Here is a 21,276-nt window from a genome sequence, read left to right on the forward strand (position 1 = left end):
TAGGAATCTAAGAGCGTTTTATTGCTGAATTTATTGATGGGGAAGCTTTTGTTTGGCATAGATGAAGACTCCATAAAAGTACAAGTCAAAAATTCACAGAACTGTATAGCAAAACCTGAGTTGAATAGATCATTCAGTGAAGGATATGCCTGTCCAATCCAAGTATTTGTTGAATCTAAATGTATGTCTGAAACCTTATTCTGCCTACCTACTGAAGCCTTATCCTGCTCTATCAGCATCCATGGTTAAGAATTTTAGTCACAAATTAGAGAGTGACATTAGTTCAGTAAATCATCTACCATTATTAGTGAACAATGATGACTGCACTTTTGGCATGCATTTGGTGTCTGATTAACAATCAAAGAAACAGCATGACAACAGTGGAAATTTACATTGATATAAAAAGAAAGTTAAATAGGAAAGTTGTTAACATAATTACACAATTTCTAACAATATGAATATATTACCCATTACTGTAACAATTAGGTATATTTCTGATAAAATTATAGACAGGAATTTTAGATACTTATTGTATTAAAATGTTCAGTCACATAAGATATGATTGAGGTTTTGGCCCAAGATCACCCTCAGCTACAGAAATTGGATGATTTTAAGCTAGTCACTTTCTTTCAGGTTACATATTATAGGATGAGGGAAATGGAGAAAGGAACAATAGGCATGCCACTTGAGTGCCTGAAAGAAAGGCACGATATAAATCCAACAAATAAATAAACAAAATAGATAACATCAGGTGCAGTAACAGGGCCACTTTTTTCTATTGAAGATTATATTTCTTTACCTTTAGCTGTTAGAGACAGCTAAATAATAGACTGCAGGCTGGTACTACATAGGGAAAAAGAAAAAAGTGAACAAAAACATGCCTTTTGTAACCTTCCTCTTCCCATGTCTGCCAGGAAATAGACACAATTAAAATCCAGTTTTTGAATATATATAAAATGTCACATCTGAAAACCATGGTGCCTTTATCTGGTAGAAGTATGTTCTGCATGATTGTATTAAGTAGTACCACAGAATTTCATTATTGTGACATTTCCATACTGTCCACATGACATAGTTCATAGCTTTTCTATTGTGATTTGTGTGCCTAGTTTGGCTAAGAAACTATTGAAAGATCTTTCCTGGAGGTAGTATATTCTATTAGTTACAGTCCAAATAGGTCACTTTTCTTTAAATTAAGAGACAGGTCTTTCCTTCATTTTCTAACCTCTTCACAGCTTTGCAAATCATTGGTTTCATTTCCATCCTCCATGGAATTAATTTACTAAAGAACTCTTTCTCCTTCCCCAAAGCACTATAAATCAGTCTTAATTTTCCCTCTCCCCTTCCCTTTCAAAAATCAGCTGTAAAATACTGAGCCAGTTCCAAAGGCTATGCACCTACCCCCCTCAGGTTGTTCCTATTAAAATAGCTTGTATTATGTTTATAAAAATATGGGGCAGGAGACAGAAAAAGAAATAATACAGACTAAATACATGGCTAATGTTCATCTGGTTTGGCGCTCAGATACTTTTTCTACCTAGCTTCTTCCATGATTTCCAAACCTATTGATTTTTTGGGGGGTTAGGGTTAGTATTAAGCACATAGAAAGCCTTATAATAGTGCAATTTATGTCAAAACTGAATTGCTTTCAATTTCTATAAAACAGTGAGCACAATTTAAAATTAGGAAAAGGCTATATCCAACTTCAAAATATATTTTCCCTTGAAGCTACCTTCTCTCAGCAGATTTCTCCAAAGTTGACAGTAATCTTTGCTAAGAGGAAAAACAAACTCGGTAATTCTGTGGATGAAATATGTCTTTTTAACAACATATGGCAAGATTATGTATATATTTTCAAAACTTCAAACACTCTTTGAGTAACAGGATCATCTTTGAAATGTAGGGCACAAAATAAAATTTTATTCTAACCATGTTGAGCCTGATTGAACCAGATGATGGAGATTGAAGCACATGCTCTTAACATTCTTCCATTGACTTGAAAAAAATTATGAAGTGGATTATTTTGTTCTGAATTGTCCTAATTTCTTTACATACTTAGAATACATAGTGTACTACATTCAATTTTATTAAGTATCTGGCTCACAACAACAAAGTCCGCTTATCTCATTTCCAAATAGGAATCAAGGGAGAAAATTGTACAAAAAACCAACATCCTAACATATTAGCTCCAGCTTAGTATCTTGCTGTTATTGCATATTCTGTAATTACATTTCTATATGGCAGTCCTAAATTATGCATCAGCATATTTCATGAGAATCTGCCAAGTAATAGCTTTTATATTATAGAAAGTTACTTACTCTATAAAGAACAGTCTAGGCCCTACGGATTTCAGGCCCTGAAGATTCTTTGCAATATGTGAGTTTGAATGCAGTATCAGTGTGCCACTCTTTAAAGCAGCCACATAGTTTTCTGGGATCATGTGGCAACTGTGCAATCATTAGAAAAATACAATTGCTTTAAACAATGGCAAACCTGTGGTACAATTACCTTTCTGTGCATTTCAAATAATCTTTTTAGAATTGAAAGTGAACTGCTGCTGGGCTTTAGAACAGGGGTGTCACACTCTATTTTACTGAGGGCTACATCAGGGTTGTGTTTGACATTGGGGGGGGGTAGGCTGGGGTAGGCATGGCCAGGGTGGGCGTAGCCAGCTCAACATCACTGTTGGGGGGCGCCTGTGGTGGCCCTACTGCTTTGCCAGCCTGAGCTCCGTTTTAGACTGCGACGGCCCCCTGCAACCCACTGCCAGAAAAACAGAACTTGGGGCTGCACACGGCCCTCTCGAGCTCCATTTTCACTGGCAGAGGCACCGCGGGCTGGTCCTTAGCTGTTTCCAGAGCGGCCCTGAGGGCCAGATCTAAGCACCCTGTGGGCCGAATCTGGCTCGTGGGCTTTGAGTTTGACACCCCTGCTTTAGAACAAGCTTCCCCAAAGTAGTCAATATCAATGCACAAGAATTGGTAGGACTGCCATTGGGGTTGCTAATATTATGATTCTTAATGCTATTAGTTAAAACGGTATTTATTAAATTATAACATATAATAAATGTTTGAGGCAGGTCAGTGAACGATCTGAAACTTCATGAGTGTTGATGAGCTAAGGAGTTTGGGAACCCCTGCTCAAGAAGAATCTACATTTTTTAGGTTGTGCTAATTTGAATGTGAATCTACCAAGATATGATTAGTGTTAATATTAACTTTTTTCAATTAGGAATGACTGTACCTTAAAATGTTAATCATCTTGGACATACTTGTAGAGATTTCATTTGAACTGCTGTTAATATGGCTGTGCCATCTGGCCTAGGGATCTAGTAATGTGGATATGGAATCTGTTAAATTGGTTATATTATTAAAGAAACTGATTGCACTCATCCACAAATTATGTTTTGTGGTTTTAATGCTTTTAATGTTTACAATGCTTTTTGTTATGGTTGTTATATTTGTGGTACCGTTTAACAGCGTACAATGCCCAAGTTCACCTAGGTGAGATTGGCAACTATATACATTTAGCAATTAAACCAACAAACTTTTTTTATTTGAATCACATACTTTATTATGAAACACATAACTATTATTATGATTTACATTTTAGACTCCAAACCAGCACAATGTGAATCTCATGAGTACCGTAATTAATAACCCAAAAAGTTTCTTTGTCCATGAAATTTGCTGTCAGGGACAGGTTTGATAAAAAAAGGAGTTAAAAACCGTGTGGGACTTTGGGCTCATCTTCTTTTGTTTGACCTAAGGCCTTCCTTGTGGTCCCATGTTCAGAAGATAATTATTGAAGACTGGAAAGTTAAAATAAAAATCATGAAGACAATGGCAAATCACTTCCATAGACTGCCAAACACAGGAATCTCGCCACATAGTCCTAAGGAATGAAATTCAACTTGATGAAAACTTTTAGGCATGAACTTTGCTGCTTTTACCTTTTTACCTGATTATTCTTTAAATGTAGATTTTGCCAATGAACCAAAGACCCAACCACACAGGTAAAGCCGGGAAAATAATGTTTCTTCTGGGAACGCGCCTCCTGTTAAATATTTAAGCATACAGGCAAAGTTTTTTTTCTTTTTTCTTAAAATGGCCGTTTTACTTCTCATTTCACACCCCTCTCCAGTTTATAACCTAAGCAAAAGAACGCAGTAAAAAGACCATGCTTTCTTGACGTGGAATTGTCCCCACTGTCCCCCAAAGCTTCTCCCCAATCTAAGCAAGCACCCTCCTAACGTGTGGGGGGACCACGAACGGTTGCCAGGGAGGCCCGGGGACGATGGGATAGAGAGTCGGCCTCTCTTGGCGGCGTCAGGAATCCGCTAGGGGCGGAAAACGAAAGTAATCAAGCCTATCCCGCCCGGGATTTCGAAGGGAAGAGACTCGCCGCTGCCCAGCGCAGCGCAGCGCAGCGCGTGCATGAGCGCAGCTTTCCCCAGCCAAATCTGCGGCCGGCACCGGCGCGGGTGTGAAAAGTCCTCGTGGCCGCCGCCGCCGCCGCCGCCGCCTCCCTCCCTCCCTCCCTCTCTCTCTCTCCCTCCCTCCCTCCCAGCAGGCGCTCCTTTTCTCTCTCTCAGTCATCAGTCACTCCGCGCCTGAGTCGAGCCAGCGGCGCCCGGGGAGTCTCCCTCCCGCCCTTCTTTCTCTGCCTCGCAGACGGAGTCGCCGGCTTGACTTACCCCAGTGACTCACGCGGTTACCGGCCTCGGCCATGGCTTCCCACAGCGGCCGGAGAGGCCGAGAACGGCCGGATCCCGCGGCGGCGGCGGCGGGGGAGGAAGATCTCCCCGTTTACCTGGCGCGCCCGGGCACCGCCGACCAAGTGCCCCGCCAGAAGTATGGCGGGATGTTCTGCAACGTGGAGGGCGCCTTCGAGAGCAAGACGTTGGACTTCGGGGCTCTCAGCGTGGGGCAGCGTGGAGCCCGCCGCGCCCCATTACGGGACCAGGAGCCCCAGAAGCAGCAGCAATCTCCGGCGGAGGCGGAGGCAACCCCGAAGGAGCCCCCGGCCGGCGGCGTGGAAATCCGGCCCCCCTCAGGCAAACAGCGGCTGCAAAACCTCGACCACGAGGATTACAAGGTCAGAGAAGGGGCGGAGGAGGGAAGCCTCCCCCGGAGGTCTCGGCGAGGGATGGAGGAGAAGGAGGAGGTGGGTGGCCTTGGAAGCGTGGCTGAAGGCGGGGGGGGGTGTAGGAGAGGGAGAAACGCCGGATGCACGGGGGGTGGGATGCTCGGGCCGTTTGCCGGGGAGTCAATCCCGCCCTCCCCGGGGTGATGTGCACTAGACGGGAGCGCGGAGAGACTGGCGCGCTCCGCCCCAAAAAGCATCTTTCCGACCACGGCGACGACGCGTCCTCCTAAAGAGCTGCAAAAGAGCTTGTGGTTCGAGGGGGCCGGGGGAGGGGGAGAGGAGAAGATGCCGGGGTCAGATGTGGCCTCGCACTTCTATCCCGCCTGTCCCAAAGTTGTGGCGGTGGCGAAGGGGGGCTCTGCTTAGTGGCGGTTGCAAGCAGGGGCAGGGCGCTCTTATTTTCCAAGGTTTAAAATTCTTTCCTCTTGACGCATAAAAAAAAAAACCCAATAACTTAATTTACGCTCTGAGGCGTCTTTTAATAAAAGTTCAGCGTTTCGAGGAATCTTGTGGTACAGGGTTGAGTTTTCTCCTGGCAGTTTCCAGATTCGCCCTCGCGTGTTGCAGCGCCTTCAATTAAGTTTCCTGCGGCCCAGGCTTTAATGGTACGGAGGGTCACGTGACCCCGGTCTAATTATTCACCCCCATCGGCTTGTGAATAAATCCGTTACTCCATACTAGCCGGGCTTATGCTGCGCCTTCCTTTCTCCCTTACTGCCGTAGGATTGGGGTTAATCGAGAGAGGTAATAACCGAAGAGAGGCTCTGTTTAACTTTCTTCTGTTTCTTTTCAAGAGAAGAAGAAGAAGGCTCTTTCCCCCCTTGCTGTCAGCCTGTAACAAAGTGTGTCAGCGGTTTTTCAAGTGATTAACTGAAAAGCTGTATGCCCAGTTTCCAAGAATGGTCAAATAACTAACTGCCAGAAGGCAGTAGCATAAACTTGGCCAGGCTTGGTTATTTTAAAGTCGGATTTTTTTTTTCCATAATGAAAATGGACTTGCTATATAATCACAGGCCTGAAAATCAAATCTGAACTCTTGACCTTAGGCTCATATCATTAAAATAGATTTGATTTAAATATCATACCATAAGATCAGATTGAGTACTCTTGATAGCTTTTTCAGGTGTTGATTGTGGCTCAAATGTATTGCTGGGTATCGGGGTTTGCAGTCCACATTTTTTTTTTTAAAAAAAAATAGCTATTTTAGCTTTGGCTGTCAGAAAACAGTGAAAAATATTCCTAAAGGTATTACAAAGACTGAATCATTGCAAGCTCTGTACAGCCATACTATTCAGGTGGACTATAGAGAGGCCAGTGGCCTTAGAAACAGTAGGCTCTATGGTCTCTCTGAATGACCTTTGCTCAGTCCCTCCTTTCTCACCTTTTTGACATCAGGGGGAAAAAAAGCAGGAAGATTGGAAAAAGAATTTTCTCATCTAAGTATGGAACTTTCTCTCAGCTCTTAGAGTGGAAAATCAAAAGCATTCTATAGTTTCTGGATTGTGGGTTTAAAAAACAGGAAATAAGAGCTCAAATCACTGCAACAGAAGAGTAAAAATCATCCAGCTGGAAGAGAAAGATATTGGATGAAATTGCTTAGGGACAGTATGGTGAAATTAGATCTATTTAGTCAGAAATGGCAGTTTTTAATTTGGAGATGAATGCCTTTTTAAAACTTTAAAACAGCCACCATTCCCACAGTTCTTATATTGAGGTTATCTTTTTTGCTGATTCTTCTATAAGTGTTACTATACTTTACATGGAGGTAGGGTATTAGATTCTGTCTCTTATTTACTTAGAGAACCAGTTGATTATGAACAATTAATACTTTAACAATAAAAGGATGAACAGGTAGTATTTCTGTTTAGGCGTGAGTCAGGAAACCCTCAGGGCTTCCTGGCAGAACAATTATGAAGGCTATCAATGGGGTTGTCTGTTTGTTTTATTTATGTGTGCATGTGTTTATAGATTATCTGCTTTTATTTTTCTTATTTTGTCAACTGCCTCCAGGTATTTATATTTCTATCTGCTTTCCCTACATGGAAATATCCAATTAACCTTTAATTTATTTAAATAGAATGCAAGTATTGTATCATTTCATCACAGGAAAAAAATTGTAATTATACTGTAGCATTATGGGAAAAGTATTTGATTTGAAAATCATAACTTTTTATAAGAAGCTCAAGGAAGCACATATAGAACTAACAAGAGTCACAAGATTATTGTAACAGGATGAAAAAATAATAAGTATCTGTCACAACTAGGTAGATGGCGTGGTAAAAAATGACTTGTCAGAAGTCCCGAAGAGAGTTTCTTTAGTGAAGGTAGGACTTGAATCTGCCTCTGTTCTTGTTTCAGCATCTTTTTTTACTCCATGTCATTCTTACTTCCAAATATTTGGTGGAAACCAGATTATCTCTTTTTGATTTAATACTTGATAACACTAGCATTTTGAATTGTGTTTGAAAACAATCTGCCAGCCACTATAGTAGTTCCTTAATAAATGAAAAGATATTACTGTGTTATATTTGGCCTTTAAATTGCTCCTCTGCTAAAACAGTTGAAGTTTCTGGTAACTTTCCAAAGTTTGAATATAGTATTCTACAGTGATATGTAACATATGTATTCTTATATACTCTTATAAAGATGGAGAAGCTCTCTGTTCATTCAACAAAGCCAAGATTGATTGTGGTTCAAATTGTAAACTTCTTGTAAAATTAAAACTTATCATACAAACTAGTTGCAATCTCAGTATTACTTTGAGTGATTACATGAGGAAATTAATATATTGAATGAATAAATGGATAACTGAAAAACTCTGGACTGCAATTTGTGTCATGATTAAAAATATATCCTGGAATGTTAAAAAAAAATGTAGTGGCTATCTGATGATAACATTCAATTCTCACCAGGCTCAAGGTCGACTCAGCCTTCCATCCTTTCTAAGGTGGGTAAAATGAGGACCCGGTTTGTGGGGGCAATAAGCTGACTTTGTATAAAAATATACAAAAGTATGAAGGCTATTGCTTAATGCATTGTAAGCCGCCCTGAGTCTCCGGAGAAGGGCGGCATATAAAAATAAATAAGTAAATAAGTAAATAAGTAAATAAGTAAAATAATAAATAAATAAAATAATAAATAAATAATAAACAAACAAACAAACAAACATTAAAAAAACAAAAAAGAAGAAACAAGAAAAAAATTGCCTCAAATTTGATCACTGAATCAGAATCAGACGTGTTATTATAATGGCATTATAAAAACACTGCTAATGAAGCTGGAGGAGTTGATGAACTATTTAAATTTTTACCAGATAATGCATTTAGAGTTATATATGTGATTTGGAAGCAGCAGTGGTCAAGGGACTGGAAAAGATCAAACCTTACCAAAGCAAGATTTTGCAGTCTAGACTTCATTAGTACATAGGATGAAAACTGTCAGGTGGATAAGCTTGGGAGGCACATGAGTTTATATTGCTAACATGATAGGTAATGAAAATGGCATGAAAGTTCCAAAATATGTCTATTTGTGCTTTATTGATTATACTAACATTTTACTTTGTAAATCAAGAGATGTTGTGAATAGCCCTTTAAAATGTTTTGAATTGACTTATCTACCCACAGAAGCTATTTCATGACTAGAAACAACAATTAAAACAATATGGAGCTATTCAGAGGTTCAAAATCTGGAAAAAAGAACATCACAGTTGTACACTGTTACCCTCTTTATAATGTTACATGCAGAATATATGATGAGGAATGATGGACTACAAGAAGTTGAAATTGAAATCAGAAGTTGTGGGAAGAAACACCAATAGTGTTGGATATGCTGATAATACCATATGATGGCTGAAAACAAGGAAGATTTAAGAAATCTGTGGGAAGTTAGAATACAGAAGTCAGCTTTCCTCAATATTAAAAAATAAAATGTCAGCATGCAATGCCAAATCTGTGCAAATAAGCAAAGATATTGTCAAAGTAATAACAGAATTATTTAATCTTCCTAGGTTCAAAAATTCATAGAGATGGTAACAGTTGTTATGAAATATATATTTCATACTTGAAAAATAATTTCTGACTGTTTTAGATAAGTATTAACATATAATATTGACAGTACAGCTATGTACAGTCAATTTCATTGTTTTTCTTGGTCGTAACATAGCTCTAAAAGCAGGACAGAAATACTGAATTAAAATAATGGTCCCTTTGAATGATGGGGTAGGAGAACACCTTAGATCTCAAGAAGAATAATGAATCAAATGCTAAATAATTCAAGATGATTCATTTCTTGAAAGCAATAATAAAGCTAAATTTTAACTAGTTTGGATACATAATATGAAGGCAAGAATCTTGGTGAACACTCTGATCCATAAAAATCAAAGGGAATCAATAAAGAGGCCAGGAGGATAACAAAGCCAGATACCATCACTGATGAGGCAATTCTTGTAAACATAAGCTTATAGAACTAGTGAAATGTTCCATCATATAACAAGGAATCAGAAATCATAAAATCACTAATCAATACCATTAATGATACCAGAATATAGATAATTGGCTTTTTTGCACAAAGAAAAAAATTAACAAACATTTGTTATGTTCATATATTTCACAGTAAGGAACAGGATTTGCTTCTGAACTCAAAAGCAAAATTTAGCTCTAGCAAGAGATTAATTGTTTTCACTTAAACTTTTATATAAACTATTTTAAATTGTTTTATAGGTGTTTATGTAATACTTTTGTATGTTTCATTTATTGAATAACTGATTCTATTCGGAAGAGGTGGTCTAAATCCAATAAATAAATATTTAGAATTATAAATAATACATGGCTTAATTGATGTAATGGTCAAAATAAATACAGTATTTAAAGCAGAAGTTCTTTATGGAAATGGTGTTATATTTGAATTGATACTGGATTATACTATAAGCAGAACTCTCTTAGTTTTGTCCTGTTTCGTGTTCAGTTGTATTAGTACAAAAAATCTAGGAATCATAATTCAGACAAAATACAAAAATATCACAGATAGATGTTCTCTAGTTTATTTAAACATTCCCACAGTCAAGAGTAGTGAATTGGGCATTATGCAAAGGATATTTGATTTTTTAAAAAATTAAGCTACAATTCTGGCTTATTAATCTAAATGACTAACTGTTAGAAATTGGAATAGTAAATAGAATGTTAGTAAATATTGGAAAACATGACAAAATTGGCATTATTACATTGAGTGTTGCCTCTCTATTTCAAAACCAAATCAGGGAAATATTTATTCTTCCACATCTGTTTTTGGCCTTTTCTAACTTTATGTAATTCTTCTGCACAATGTTTTTCCCCCCATGACAGCTGTTTTTATGCTACAAAATGGGTTTATTACAGATGCAAATTACTTTTTATAGTATTAAGCACAGGAATGATCCAATTTGTAGAGACAAATTATCTTTGTCAGCAAAACACAATGGTTGCTAAGTATAGCTTTCATTAACATGAGAGTTACCATTCTTTTGCCAGTACAGTATCTGTTGCAATTTGCCACACTTAAATTGTTCATTAATCATCCAAATATGTAATTTTGTCATTTTTCTTTATGTTTAAATTTCACATGTCTATTACTGATAATACAGACTTAATTAAAACTACAAGAAATAATCTTATTTGCAGAGGCTTGAGTAATTTACAGTAGGGCTGTGCAAAGTGTTTGAAAGAGATGTTCCTCAAAGCGTGTTCCTGCATTGTAATACTTCTCTCTGGACTGTAAAAGCAGCTTCATCCTTTTTTAAGATTCAACAAGCTCCATGCACACAAGTACAGATAGTGGGAGATAGCCTGGCCAATCCTTGCAAAGGATATGGCTGCTTTATTGTTTGAATAGAGATGATTGATTTGCACAGACACTACTATGAAGCGTATCTTTCAGAAGCAAGAAAAACATACATGGGTTCCTAATTTATGGGAAGAATAATATATGTAATTTCTTATACCAAGAGTGCCCATAGAATGAGGAAGAGCAGCTTTGGTCTCAGTCTGATTATATTGAAAGAGATTAAATTGAAAGCTTAAAGCTGTTAGTAAAATTGTATTTATTATTTATAGACTGGGTTTCTTTTTTAATAAGTGGCAGATACCCACAGGAGTATATGATAGTTCATTTTAAGATATTTTATCAGTAATAAATATATATCACCAACTTTTTATTTTTAGGAATTTTAAGATACTGTAAATAGTATGATAAATAGCTAATATGATTGCTGCAACTAAATCTTACAGAAAAATTGATGAGATAGAAAAAAGCAGTAAGTCCTATGATTCTGAGGTGTAGACAAAAGGGGGGAAAGAGCCATAAACATGAAGCCACATTTTACTTTGTCTTGTTTAAGAACACACACACAAATAGATACATACACACACATACATATCATCCCCTCAGACACAACCCGGGTGAAATGCTCCCGGTTTGGACCGGATCACCCAATCCAGTAGCGATGGTGGTGGATGGTTCGGAGAACTGGTAGCAGAAATTCCAGCCCCTCCCCCCATGAGTCGCGATCATCAGAGGCTTTTTTTTTTATGTTTAAAAGCATTTTTTCTACAAATGCTTTTAAAAGTAAAAAAAAAGCCTCTGATGATCGTGCGGCTCATCTGGGATTCAGCCGAAAAGATTGTAGAAAAAATGCTTTTAAATGTAAAAAAAAAAGGGCCACGCCCACGCTCACATTACCCCCCACCAAGCCACGCCCACAGAACGAGTTTACATTTCACCACTGCACACAACCCATATTTTCTTGCATTCTCCAATCTTTACTTTCCTAACCTTCGGGGGGGGGGGAGTGGATAACTATCTAGTTGGCCATTTTATAGGTACTGAGATTTTGCACATGGTCACCTGTGGGCACACTTCTTTGTAAAATATCCTTCAGGATATTTTTCTGTTCAATGTAATGGTAGTAAATACAATTTACGAAGATTAATAGAAAGCAGCTTGAAAAGAAAAAGAGCCTTTTAAGATAGCATCAGTCTAGGTAAATGTAAACATAAAATGGCTTATATTAAACAGATAGTGGATTCAGAATGGCTCAATTATGAAAGTGCTCTTTATTTTGTTTATTAGCAAAGAGAAAATAGATAGCTAAAGAGCCATTTTATTTCTTTATTTCTTTTTCTTTTTTTGAGGGAATGTGAGGAATTCTTATGTTAATTCTCAAGACATTGAAGACATGCTTCCAAGATGGTCACCATGTATGAAACAGAGGAAGTTAAGTTATTATCTGGATTAAATTCCTTGAAAATATGGTGATTTGATGGAAATTTTTGTAGGTTACTAAATTTTCTGTGTAATTCTAAGCTTCGGAACAATTCCACTGTTTTAGAAATAGACGCTGCATTTATCTGTCTTTGACAGAATCAAAATGGGGATACTAATTTTCATTCTTGGATTAGGTATTTGTTTTGTTATGGTTTAATAATAGAGGTAATCTAGAAATCTAGGCATTACTTATAGGGGTTGAGTGCTCACTACTTATGAGATACTTGTTGGAAAAACAGATGGATTCAGAAGAGACCTTTACTGATTTGCTGAGCCAAATCTAATAATTTGGCAAATAATACTAAATGGTTCCTATCAAAGTTATTAGATAAGGAATTTTTAAACAATATTTAAACACTTCTCTATCTTTACTTGGATAAGAGCAAAATGTTTCAGTTCAGTTGCCATGACTCAACTTCCAGACTTCCCTTGAGATAGTTTGAGTTTTAAAAGTGTATACTATTTCCATGCACCTAGATAAATTGTGATGTGAAAGAAAAAAATATATAATTCCAAAGGCCAAAATATGAAGAGAAAAATTATACTTTTCTGACAAAATCATTTTTATTTATGACCAAAAGTCCCAAATATTTTATTAGGAAGGTTGTTTCTAAGGCTACATGATCATATTTCAGAATTTTAGCTTGCTTATATGTTAAGGAACTTTATTGATAATTTATGATTCTCTTGAAACTTTTTGTTTTTGCTGTATGTACCCAGAGGCAATGAAGCAAACATTCAGTGAAAGCAAGGTCATTCTATGCATACCAGCAGGTTTATGTGAAGACATGCAGCATAATCTCATTTTGCCTGTACAAGTGAATTTTCTTAAATTAGACTTTCAGATTTGTTCCTTTTTTTATAAACTAAATTACGGGTGTCAAACTCACCACATCATGTTGCTGTCACATGGTGTTTCACGACATCTTTCCCATTTGTGGAGTTGGGGTGGGCGTGGCCTGCATGTGACACATCCGGCCCACGGGCCGCCAGTTTAACACCCCTGAACTAGATTATTCCTTGTGTCCTTGCATCCAGTAGTTTGTGTTTACCAAATTGAAGCCACTACTCATGACAGACATTGAGAGCAAAGGGAATGGGATTAATACTAGAAATTAAACATTTATAGGGAAATTGTTTATCTTCTGCCTATCATGATTAGTAATAAGGCACTTTATACTTGTAGAATGATTATGAAGTTGTAGCTGTACTGTTCACTTCAATCAGAAAGGAAGGGAATGTTTGAATGTTGATATTTTAATAAATACATTGTTACAGTACTTAATTAGACTAAGACTTTTCTTTTGATTATGAATAGTTTTAGATTTCCAAGAGTGAGTTTTTTCAATCTTTGCTACTGATAAACATTAGATGGCTGACTTTTGTACAAATCTACTTGTTTTTATTAAATTTGTTACAGTAAGTGGATAGAAACACCTCAGGGTCCTGTATCAGTGGTGGGATTCTACCGGTTCAGGCGAACCGTTAGCTCCGACTTTCAGTCGTGAGCGAACCAGTTCTCTCTTTCTTTGAAGGGGGCCCACCCACCCACCCCTACATTATACTCACCTATATTTCTGCTTCCAAACCCCAGCTGATTGGGGCGGCAGAGTGGATTGCCGCTCCTCAACTGTTTTCCTTGTTCTTCAGCAACGCGGAAGTTCAATTTTCTGCAAACTGCACAGGCACTCAGTGAACCAGTTGTTAAACTGGTAGAATCCCACCACTGCCCTTTATACTCTTACATAGGTATCTTTCCCCATCCATTTCAGTTTTAGAACTAACTAGATTTTGTAATCCCCCTCAAATCCTGCTATGCTGTTTCATCAGGGCTTGTTCAGACTTTTTCAGAGTGTGGATGCCAGAGTGTCACAAAAGAGAAGCCTTCATAGAAATCACCTACATTACCCTTATCATGCCTGAATAAACAAAATCTTCCACCCTTTATGCTGCCTGGGCTGGACTCAGTTCATTCATTGCCTAGGCAGAAAAGAGAGTTATGGCTATCATAATTATGGGATGAAGGATGACGTTGCTAATAAAATCTATTTTAAGTTCACATCTCGTATACTATTCGAATTCTTTCTCTGGTGAGAGTTTCACTGACATTGAAAATTATATGGTAAATGGTCATATTTGACTACCTAATTATTTCCATAGAAAAGCTTTATGTTATAGGCTGTCAAAAACTGCTCATTTACGAAGTAGTGACATGGGTTAGGTGCTTTGTATGAAGCTGCTCTTCAAATGTGATGATTCTGTGATTTTTAAATTTTTTTATCAGATTTTAATGAGATTCAGTCTGTGCACATTATACAATTTCTAAATTGAGGGTAAGTGTTGTTAATTGAAATTGTCACTACAGTAGTTTCAAATTCAGGGAAATATATTACCAGTGATTAAAATGGGATAAATATATTTTGTTATATACATTTCAAAAATCTGTACATATGGATGGAGAAGACAGTACAATTGCTATAGATAGGTGGAAAGAAGAATGATCTAAAAAGACTCCCAAAACATCTAGTCTTTTTTCCTGGACCTGAATTGAGAAAACAAGAAAATATTGGCTCTTGTTTCTCACCACTTAACTGCTCAGGCTGCTGCGGACAGTTTCCCATTTTCCCACTGCCTGGGAGAATAATTATTATTATGTGCATTTAATACAGCAACAGCAATCAGAAAGTTGGAATGAAAAGACAGACTTGAGCACTAAAAATGGCTCCTGTTTGCATTGCCAGTTCTTCAGGCAATGGGAGGGAGGTCAGGATTGCTTTTGTTTTGTTTTTAAAGAAAGTTTACTTTATAAAAAGATCTGTCATCCATCCATTCAATCAATTTCTATAGCTGCCCATCTCAGACAAATGATTCCAATATAAAATCAGTTAAAATCAAGCTTGGGAAATATATAAGACGAGAAAAATTAGAACCATAGATTTCAATGTAACCAAGAAACAGGATACTTAATATACTTGGGGTCCCAAGTCTGAGCACATAACCAGATCTTCAAGACCATATGACAGGCCAAGAGGGTGAGAGCCATTCTCACCCTGGATCAGCCATTCTGATCATTGGAGCGGGGATGTTCCAGAGAGCTAGAAAAGGTAATCCCTGCCACTGATAGGACTCATAGCATGCCCAACTTGCGAGATAAAATTGGAAAGGTAGGAACAATAGGGAGGAAATGGTCCCTCAGGTAACCTGGTACCAAGGGCATTAAAGGCACAAAACAGCACGTTTAATTGCACCCAGCAACACATGGGGAACCAATGCAGCTCACCACAGTAGGGATGTTATATGCATGAAATATTTGACAAACTTTACTATCCGTACAACTGCATTCTGCACAGCTGAAGCTTTCAAATGGTCTTCCAGGGCAGATCCATGTAGAGTGCATTGCAGTAATTCAGACAAGAATTGAAAAACTACTCACTCTGTTATTTAGGAAATGACTTTATGAAGCAGGGAGGGGTTCCCTTGAGTTGGCTCAATTCACAAAATCCTCAGATGCCCTTGCTCGTCCACATGATAACATATTCAGGATGCAGTGCTTTATGTTTTCACAGAGCAATGAAAAATACTCTTTTTTGGCAGAATCTACAGTGCATTAAATTGAGGTTTCACTGAATGTAGCCATGGTCTGACCAGTGCAAAATAGAGAGGGACATTAACTTCTTCCAATACTAATTCTATTCTTCTGTTGATTTACTATTTTACTTCATGTACTTCTTGTATTTTGCTAGCTGCATCACTCCATTGGCTCACATTCACCCAACCCTGGATTAACCATTAAACAAAGTAAGCACTTGCTTAAGACATCGAGGCAAGGGAGCCACCACAGAATTCCCCTCCCCCCCCAGCTATTACACTGTTAGCTCTTTCACAGCCATACTCAACTTTAGTATTCAATATTTTTTTAATTTGTATTGTTCCCTAAAATGCATTAAAATATTGCATTTTCTATTACCTAGTAATAACTAAATAATTTGCTTGCATTGGTTACTATAATACATTTAATATGGTTGTTGGGTCTGCCGAGGGGGATAGCCTGGAAGAAAACTAAACTTATTTTTCAAAAGCTAAATTTCACTTCAGCACTTGCTGAGTCTTAATGTTAAAGTTATCTTAAGTTATCTGAGAAACTGCCTCTTCCTGATTACATCTACCCATCTCATAAGGTCTCGCAGGAGACACATGCTGTAGGTCCCATCTCCAAAAGAGTTCCATGTGACAGGACCTAGGAGGAAGCCTTTTCATCCATGGCACTTGCCCTCTTCAATATAATCTGTCCCAAGTTGAGGTTAGCCCAGGTGTTTGTATTTATCTGAGTCTTCTTTTTTAATGACAGGATTTAAATGCCTGTCCTCTGATACTATACCCAGCCTCTTATTATTTCTCAAAGATCACAGAAAGGGACTTTTAAGATGACATTTACACCCTCCTTCAAACACTTGGATGTATATAATTGGTGGGTCCTGAAGTTATAAAATCATTCATGGTACCCAGATGCTCTCTAGCCATCTCCTGCTTGCCTTGAGATGCTTCTCCTTCCTTTTCTCAATTGTTCTGTTTAAAACCCATTTTAACATAGTTCTCTTTTGGGGACAAGGCCAAAGTAAAGCAGGACCTCTCTCTCTTCCCCATCATGTAAGCATAACTTCCCCACCATTCCTACTTTCTTGGTGTTGATCTGTTGTCTGGGTTGTCTTTTTCTTCACATGGAGGTCTCCAGGGTTGCAGGCCATCTTCTAAATGCATTCTCAGAAGCATGCTTTTTTATCAGTCCAAAATGTTGTTTAATTTTCTTGACCCATTGATCACTACCAATTTTCTGCCTTCTGTTGTCCTAAAAAGTAGCTCTCATATTGATCAACTATCATGAGGGGGATTGCTTTGGTCTAGGAAGAAGTGGGTAATTAATTTTCCCAAGGGGCCACATGAGAAACTGGGATTATTGTGGATGGCTGAACCAATAAATAAATAAATAAATTATTTATGTGCTTACATAAAAATAAAATTTTTATGTAAGCACATAAATAAATTGAAATTTGAAAAAGAAATAGCAGTTGCCTTCAAAATAAAAGGAATGTAGTTATATTGCACGCATGGTGTTACACACATGCTTAGGTTTGGCTTATCACTCACACACTCACAATCCTGGAAATAGGCACACTGAAATCACGTTCAACCAAACACTGAAGCACAATTGGTTCTTTAGAGATCCAGTGAATTTAAAATAACAGCAAAACCTTACTGGTTACAAGATACATATTTGCTCTTTTTCAGAAGCGTACATGCAAGCTCATCCACATTTACCCATGCGCTTTTCAGCTAGGCTGGTAGGGAAACCACCAAGTCTGTATCCAAAGACAACTCAGAGTGGATGGGCTTCAGGACCCCTTCTATCTCCAGAGTCTTTCCTTTGTTGATTCCCAAGACTGGTAGCTGTTGATGGGATTTGGGGAAGGGTTGTTCATGTGTTCATGCCCAGTTGTTTTGTCTGGTTCAGGTGACATTTTTCCTTTGTTTCCTTAACAACTTTGTTCCTTCTTAACTACTCTCCCTAAGGATCTTTTCCTGGCTTTGGTCCATCAGCTGAAGTGCCTGCTTCATCTTTAGGTATGGCAGCTTCAGCTTAGTCTTACAGCATACACTTATTTATATTTTATTTCTAATTTCCAATTGACCTCACATGGGCTGGACAGGGAGAGCCAAAAGGCAGGATGTGGCTTGGGGGCCATAAAATGCCCAGTTCTCATTTAGGAGCTCTCAGTTCCTTCCTTTGCTGATTGCAAAATCAACAATCCTTCTCTTTGCAGAGCCATAGAGTCTCTCTTCAGCTACTTCTTGCAGCAGTTGCTTTTCACCCAGGAGTCCAGAGACAGCACCAGTGTGGAGGTCCTGAAATCTTTTAAGCTCTTAGAGAATGAGCTCTTCTTGGCAGACTAGGATTTTCTGGTTAAATTCTCCAATTTATAGTTCCTTTTGCTTGACTTTGTTCTAGAAAGCATTCCCTGTATTTAGTTCCGGAATTCTGAACAGTTTCTCCTCACTTTTCTTCTCATTCTTTTCAAGGAAGGGAATCGGTCTACATTTGCAGCATGTGCAGTTCTTGTCTTCAGAAAAAAAATATATCACTGCATATTGTGAGAGTAATTCCTTGCATCTTCTTGTTCCTCTGATGAATAAGCAAACCACACTTCTACTTGACTTTCCCTTCTAAACTCATTTTTGCTCACTGTAAGCATTGCAGCAAAATATTGGCAGCTAAAAAAGCTAAATCTATTCTTGCTCCATACTGACACCAGTTTGTCCAAGTCATCCATCCTAGTGATCCATCCATCCATCTATAGACCCCCCAGCCAAGCTGCAAAATTGATAAAACTTTTAATTCCAATGATAACATATAATTTCACAACTTTTATAATGGGTGTTCCTATATAATTCCTGGATATTTGTCAGACTCTACTTCCCATGATTACAGATACATACTGTTTTATCAAGTGGCAATGCTCACTTAGTGATGACTTGTTCAGTGATTGTTCAAAGTTATGACAACACTGATTGAGGGAGATTTAAAACCATCTTCAAAGTTGCAGCTGTCACAGTGTCCTTGTGAACATGTGATCATGATTTGGGTGCTTGTCAGCTAAGAATTAAAATGGATTTAGGGTCCCACAGTTATTTCATTGCCATTTGCAGGTTATTTTATTGTCTGCTAACTTCCCACAAGCAGTCAATGCAGGAGATTGCAAGACACTTCCATCCTGCTTTTCTCTCAAAGAGCCCCTAGTTGGCAGGAGATCTCATACTCTGTAGCATGTGCCCGCCCACCCGTACTTCATAACGCCTGCCTGCTTGCCTGGGATGCAGTTTCAGTGACATATAAGCAAGTACTTAGGGACTTCTACCTCTACTCATGTTGCAGTTGATGGTCCTTATGTAACAACCCACACAATCCTCGCTTAACAATAACAGAGACTGTTAGGATTGCCATGAGTAAGCAATGTGGTAATGTGACGTTCCACTTTACCTCACTTAGCACAGAAATTCCAGTCCCAATTATCATGGTAACCCAAAGACTACCTGTATATTCTGTGCTGTTATCATGAGTTATTTGCCCTTCCTTTAAATCACAGGTATGAAACTCGCCATGTCACATTGCCGTCATGTGACATTTTGTGATATTTTCCCATTTGCGGAGCTGGGGTGGGTGTGGCCTGTTCGTGACGCATCTGGCCTGCAGGCTGCCAGTTTGACACCCTGCTCTAAATAATTTAGCTCATTCATATATTTTGCATTGGAGCCTATGAAGGAAAAGATCATGAGAACTCACATGTACTAATTTCCACCCTTTTTTGTTTATGATCCCACTGGCCACAAATTGGTAGCAAAAACTGAGCAAAATAAAACGGGAATCATGCCAATGTGTATACACATTGAAAATAGAAAATGGGATTCCCACCCAAACCTCTTCAGTGTACAGTGAGACTTTGTACCAAACCCATTTATGTGAATGAACAGTTAAACACTCGTTCTAAGGAGGCATCCTTGTTTTATAGATACACTGTTCTCTTCCATACACTGGACAGACTCTGAATGGTAACAAAAGAGTGTGATTTGATTTGAAGTAACCCAGATCTTTTGTAACTGATGGATTAGTAATACAGAAAATTCAATGTTCTTCAAAAAACCCACTTTTCATTAAAAACTCTTGCTACTCAAAATTATACTTTATTATTATTTTCTTTTTTAAAAAGCTTTGAGAATTTCACATTAGTATGCTGCCAGTTTCCATCTCCAGTTTAGAAAATAACCTGTGATTTTACCTGGACATCTGTGTAAATGATACTACTTTTCTGCTGAGTTATAGTTTATACTAATATGCTTACACATTATGATTTTAAATTATTTGAATTTGTACAATGCTTCTCAAATGTTTAGAACACAATATTTCTATAAATAAGTAAGTAAGTAAGTTTTCATGTATCTTTATAACTGCTCCTATGTATCATATAATATGGACATAACAAATAGCACAATGTACAAAAGCCCTGTATTTTCCATATATTATTATTATCATTATTATTATCATTATTATTTATTTATTTATTTATTTATTTATTTATTTATTTATTTATTTATTTATTGAATTTGTATACTGCCCTACTCCCGAAGGACTCAGGGCAGTGAACAGCCAAATAAAATACATATAATACAAATGTTAAAAAACCATTAAAATACAATTAAATAATTGGCCCGGAAAACGAAATTTAAAACACCCCAAATTCATAAGACAATTTAAAATTTAAAAATTTTAAAAAGTTTAAAAAAGTTTAAAAGAGAGGTTAGGCCAGGCTGGCCTGCTGGAAAAGAAATGTTTTGATGGCACGGCGGAAAGCACGCAGGTCCGGGATCCTCCGTATCTCCGGGGGGAGCTCGTTCCAGATGGCGGGTGCCCCCACGGAGAGGGCTCTCCCCCTGGGGGCCGCCAGTCGACATTGTTTGGCCAACGGCACCCTGAGGAGCCCCTCTCTATGGGAGCGTACTGGTCAGTAAGAGGCTACTGGTGGCAGAAGGCGGTCTCGTAGATACCCCGGTCCTAAGCCATGGAGCGTTCTAAAAGTGGTAACCAAAACCTTGAAGCGCACCCGGAAGACCACCGGGAGCCAGTGCAGCTCGCCCAGTAGGGGGGTCACATGGGAGTGCCCCGTCACTCCCATAACCACCCGCGCGGCCGCATTCTGGACCAGCTGGAGCCTCCGGGTGCTCCTCAAGGGGAGCCCCATGTAGAGAGCACTGCAGTACAGGCGGGAAGTGATGAGGGCAGGA

General features: G+C 38.3%; 1 protein-coding gene across 1 annotated transcript in view; it reads left to right on the forward strand.

Annotated features, from left to right (window-relative positions):
* Positions 1 to 2,612: 2,612 nt before the first annotated feature.
* Positions 2,613 to 21,276, forward strand: part of DPYSL3 (dihydropyrimidinase like 3) — a 70,311-nt gene continuing 51,647 nt past the window's right edge. The window contains exon 1 of the mRNA XM_034405219.3: positions 2,613 to 5,097. Coding sequence (XP_034261110.1) covers positions 4,729 to 5,097 — 369 coding nt within the window. The 5' untranslated portion in view covers positions 2,613 to 4,728. The remainder of the gene's footprint in view (positions 5,098 to 21,276) is intronic.

The sequence above is a fragment of the Pantherophis guttatus genome, chromosome 2 (assembly GCF_059756535.1).
Source record: "Pantherophis guttatus breed Tessera chromosome 2, ASM5975653v1, whole genome shotgun sequence".
NCBI classification, from domain to species: domain Eukaryota; kingdom Metazoa; phylum Chordata; class Lepidosauria; order Squamata; family Colubridae; genus Pantherophis; species Pantherophis guttatus.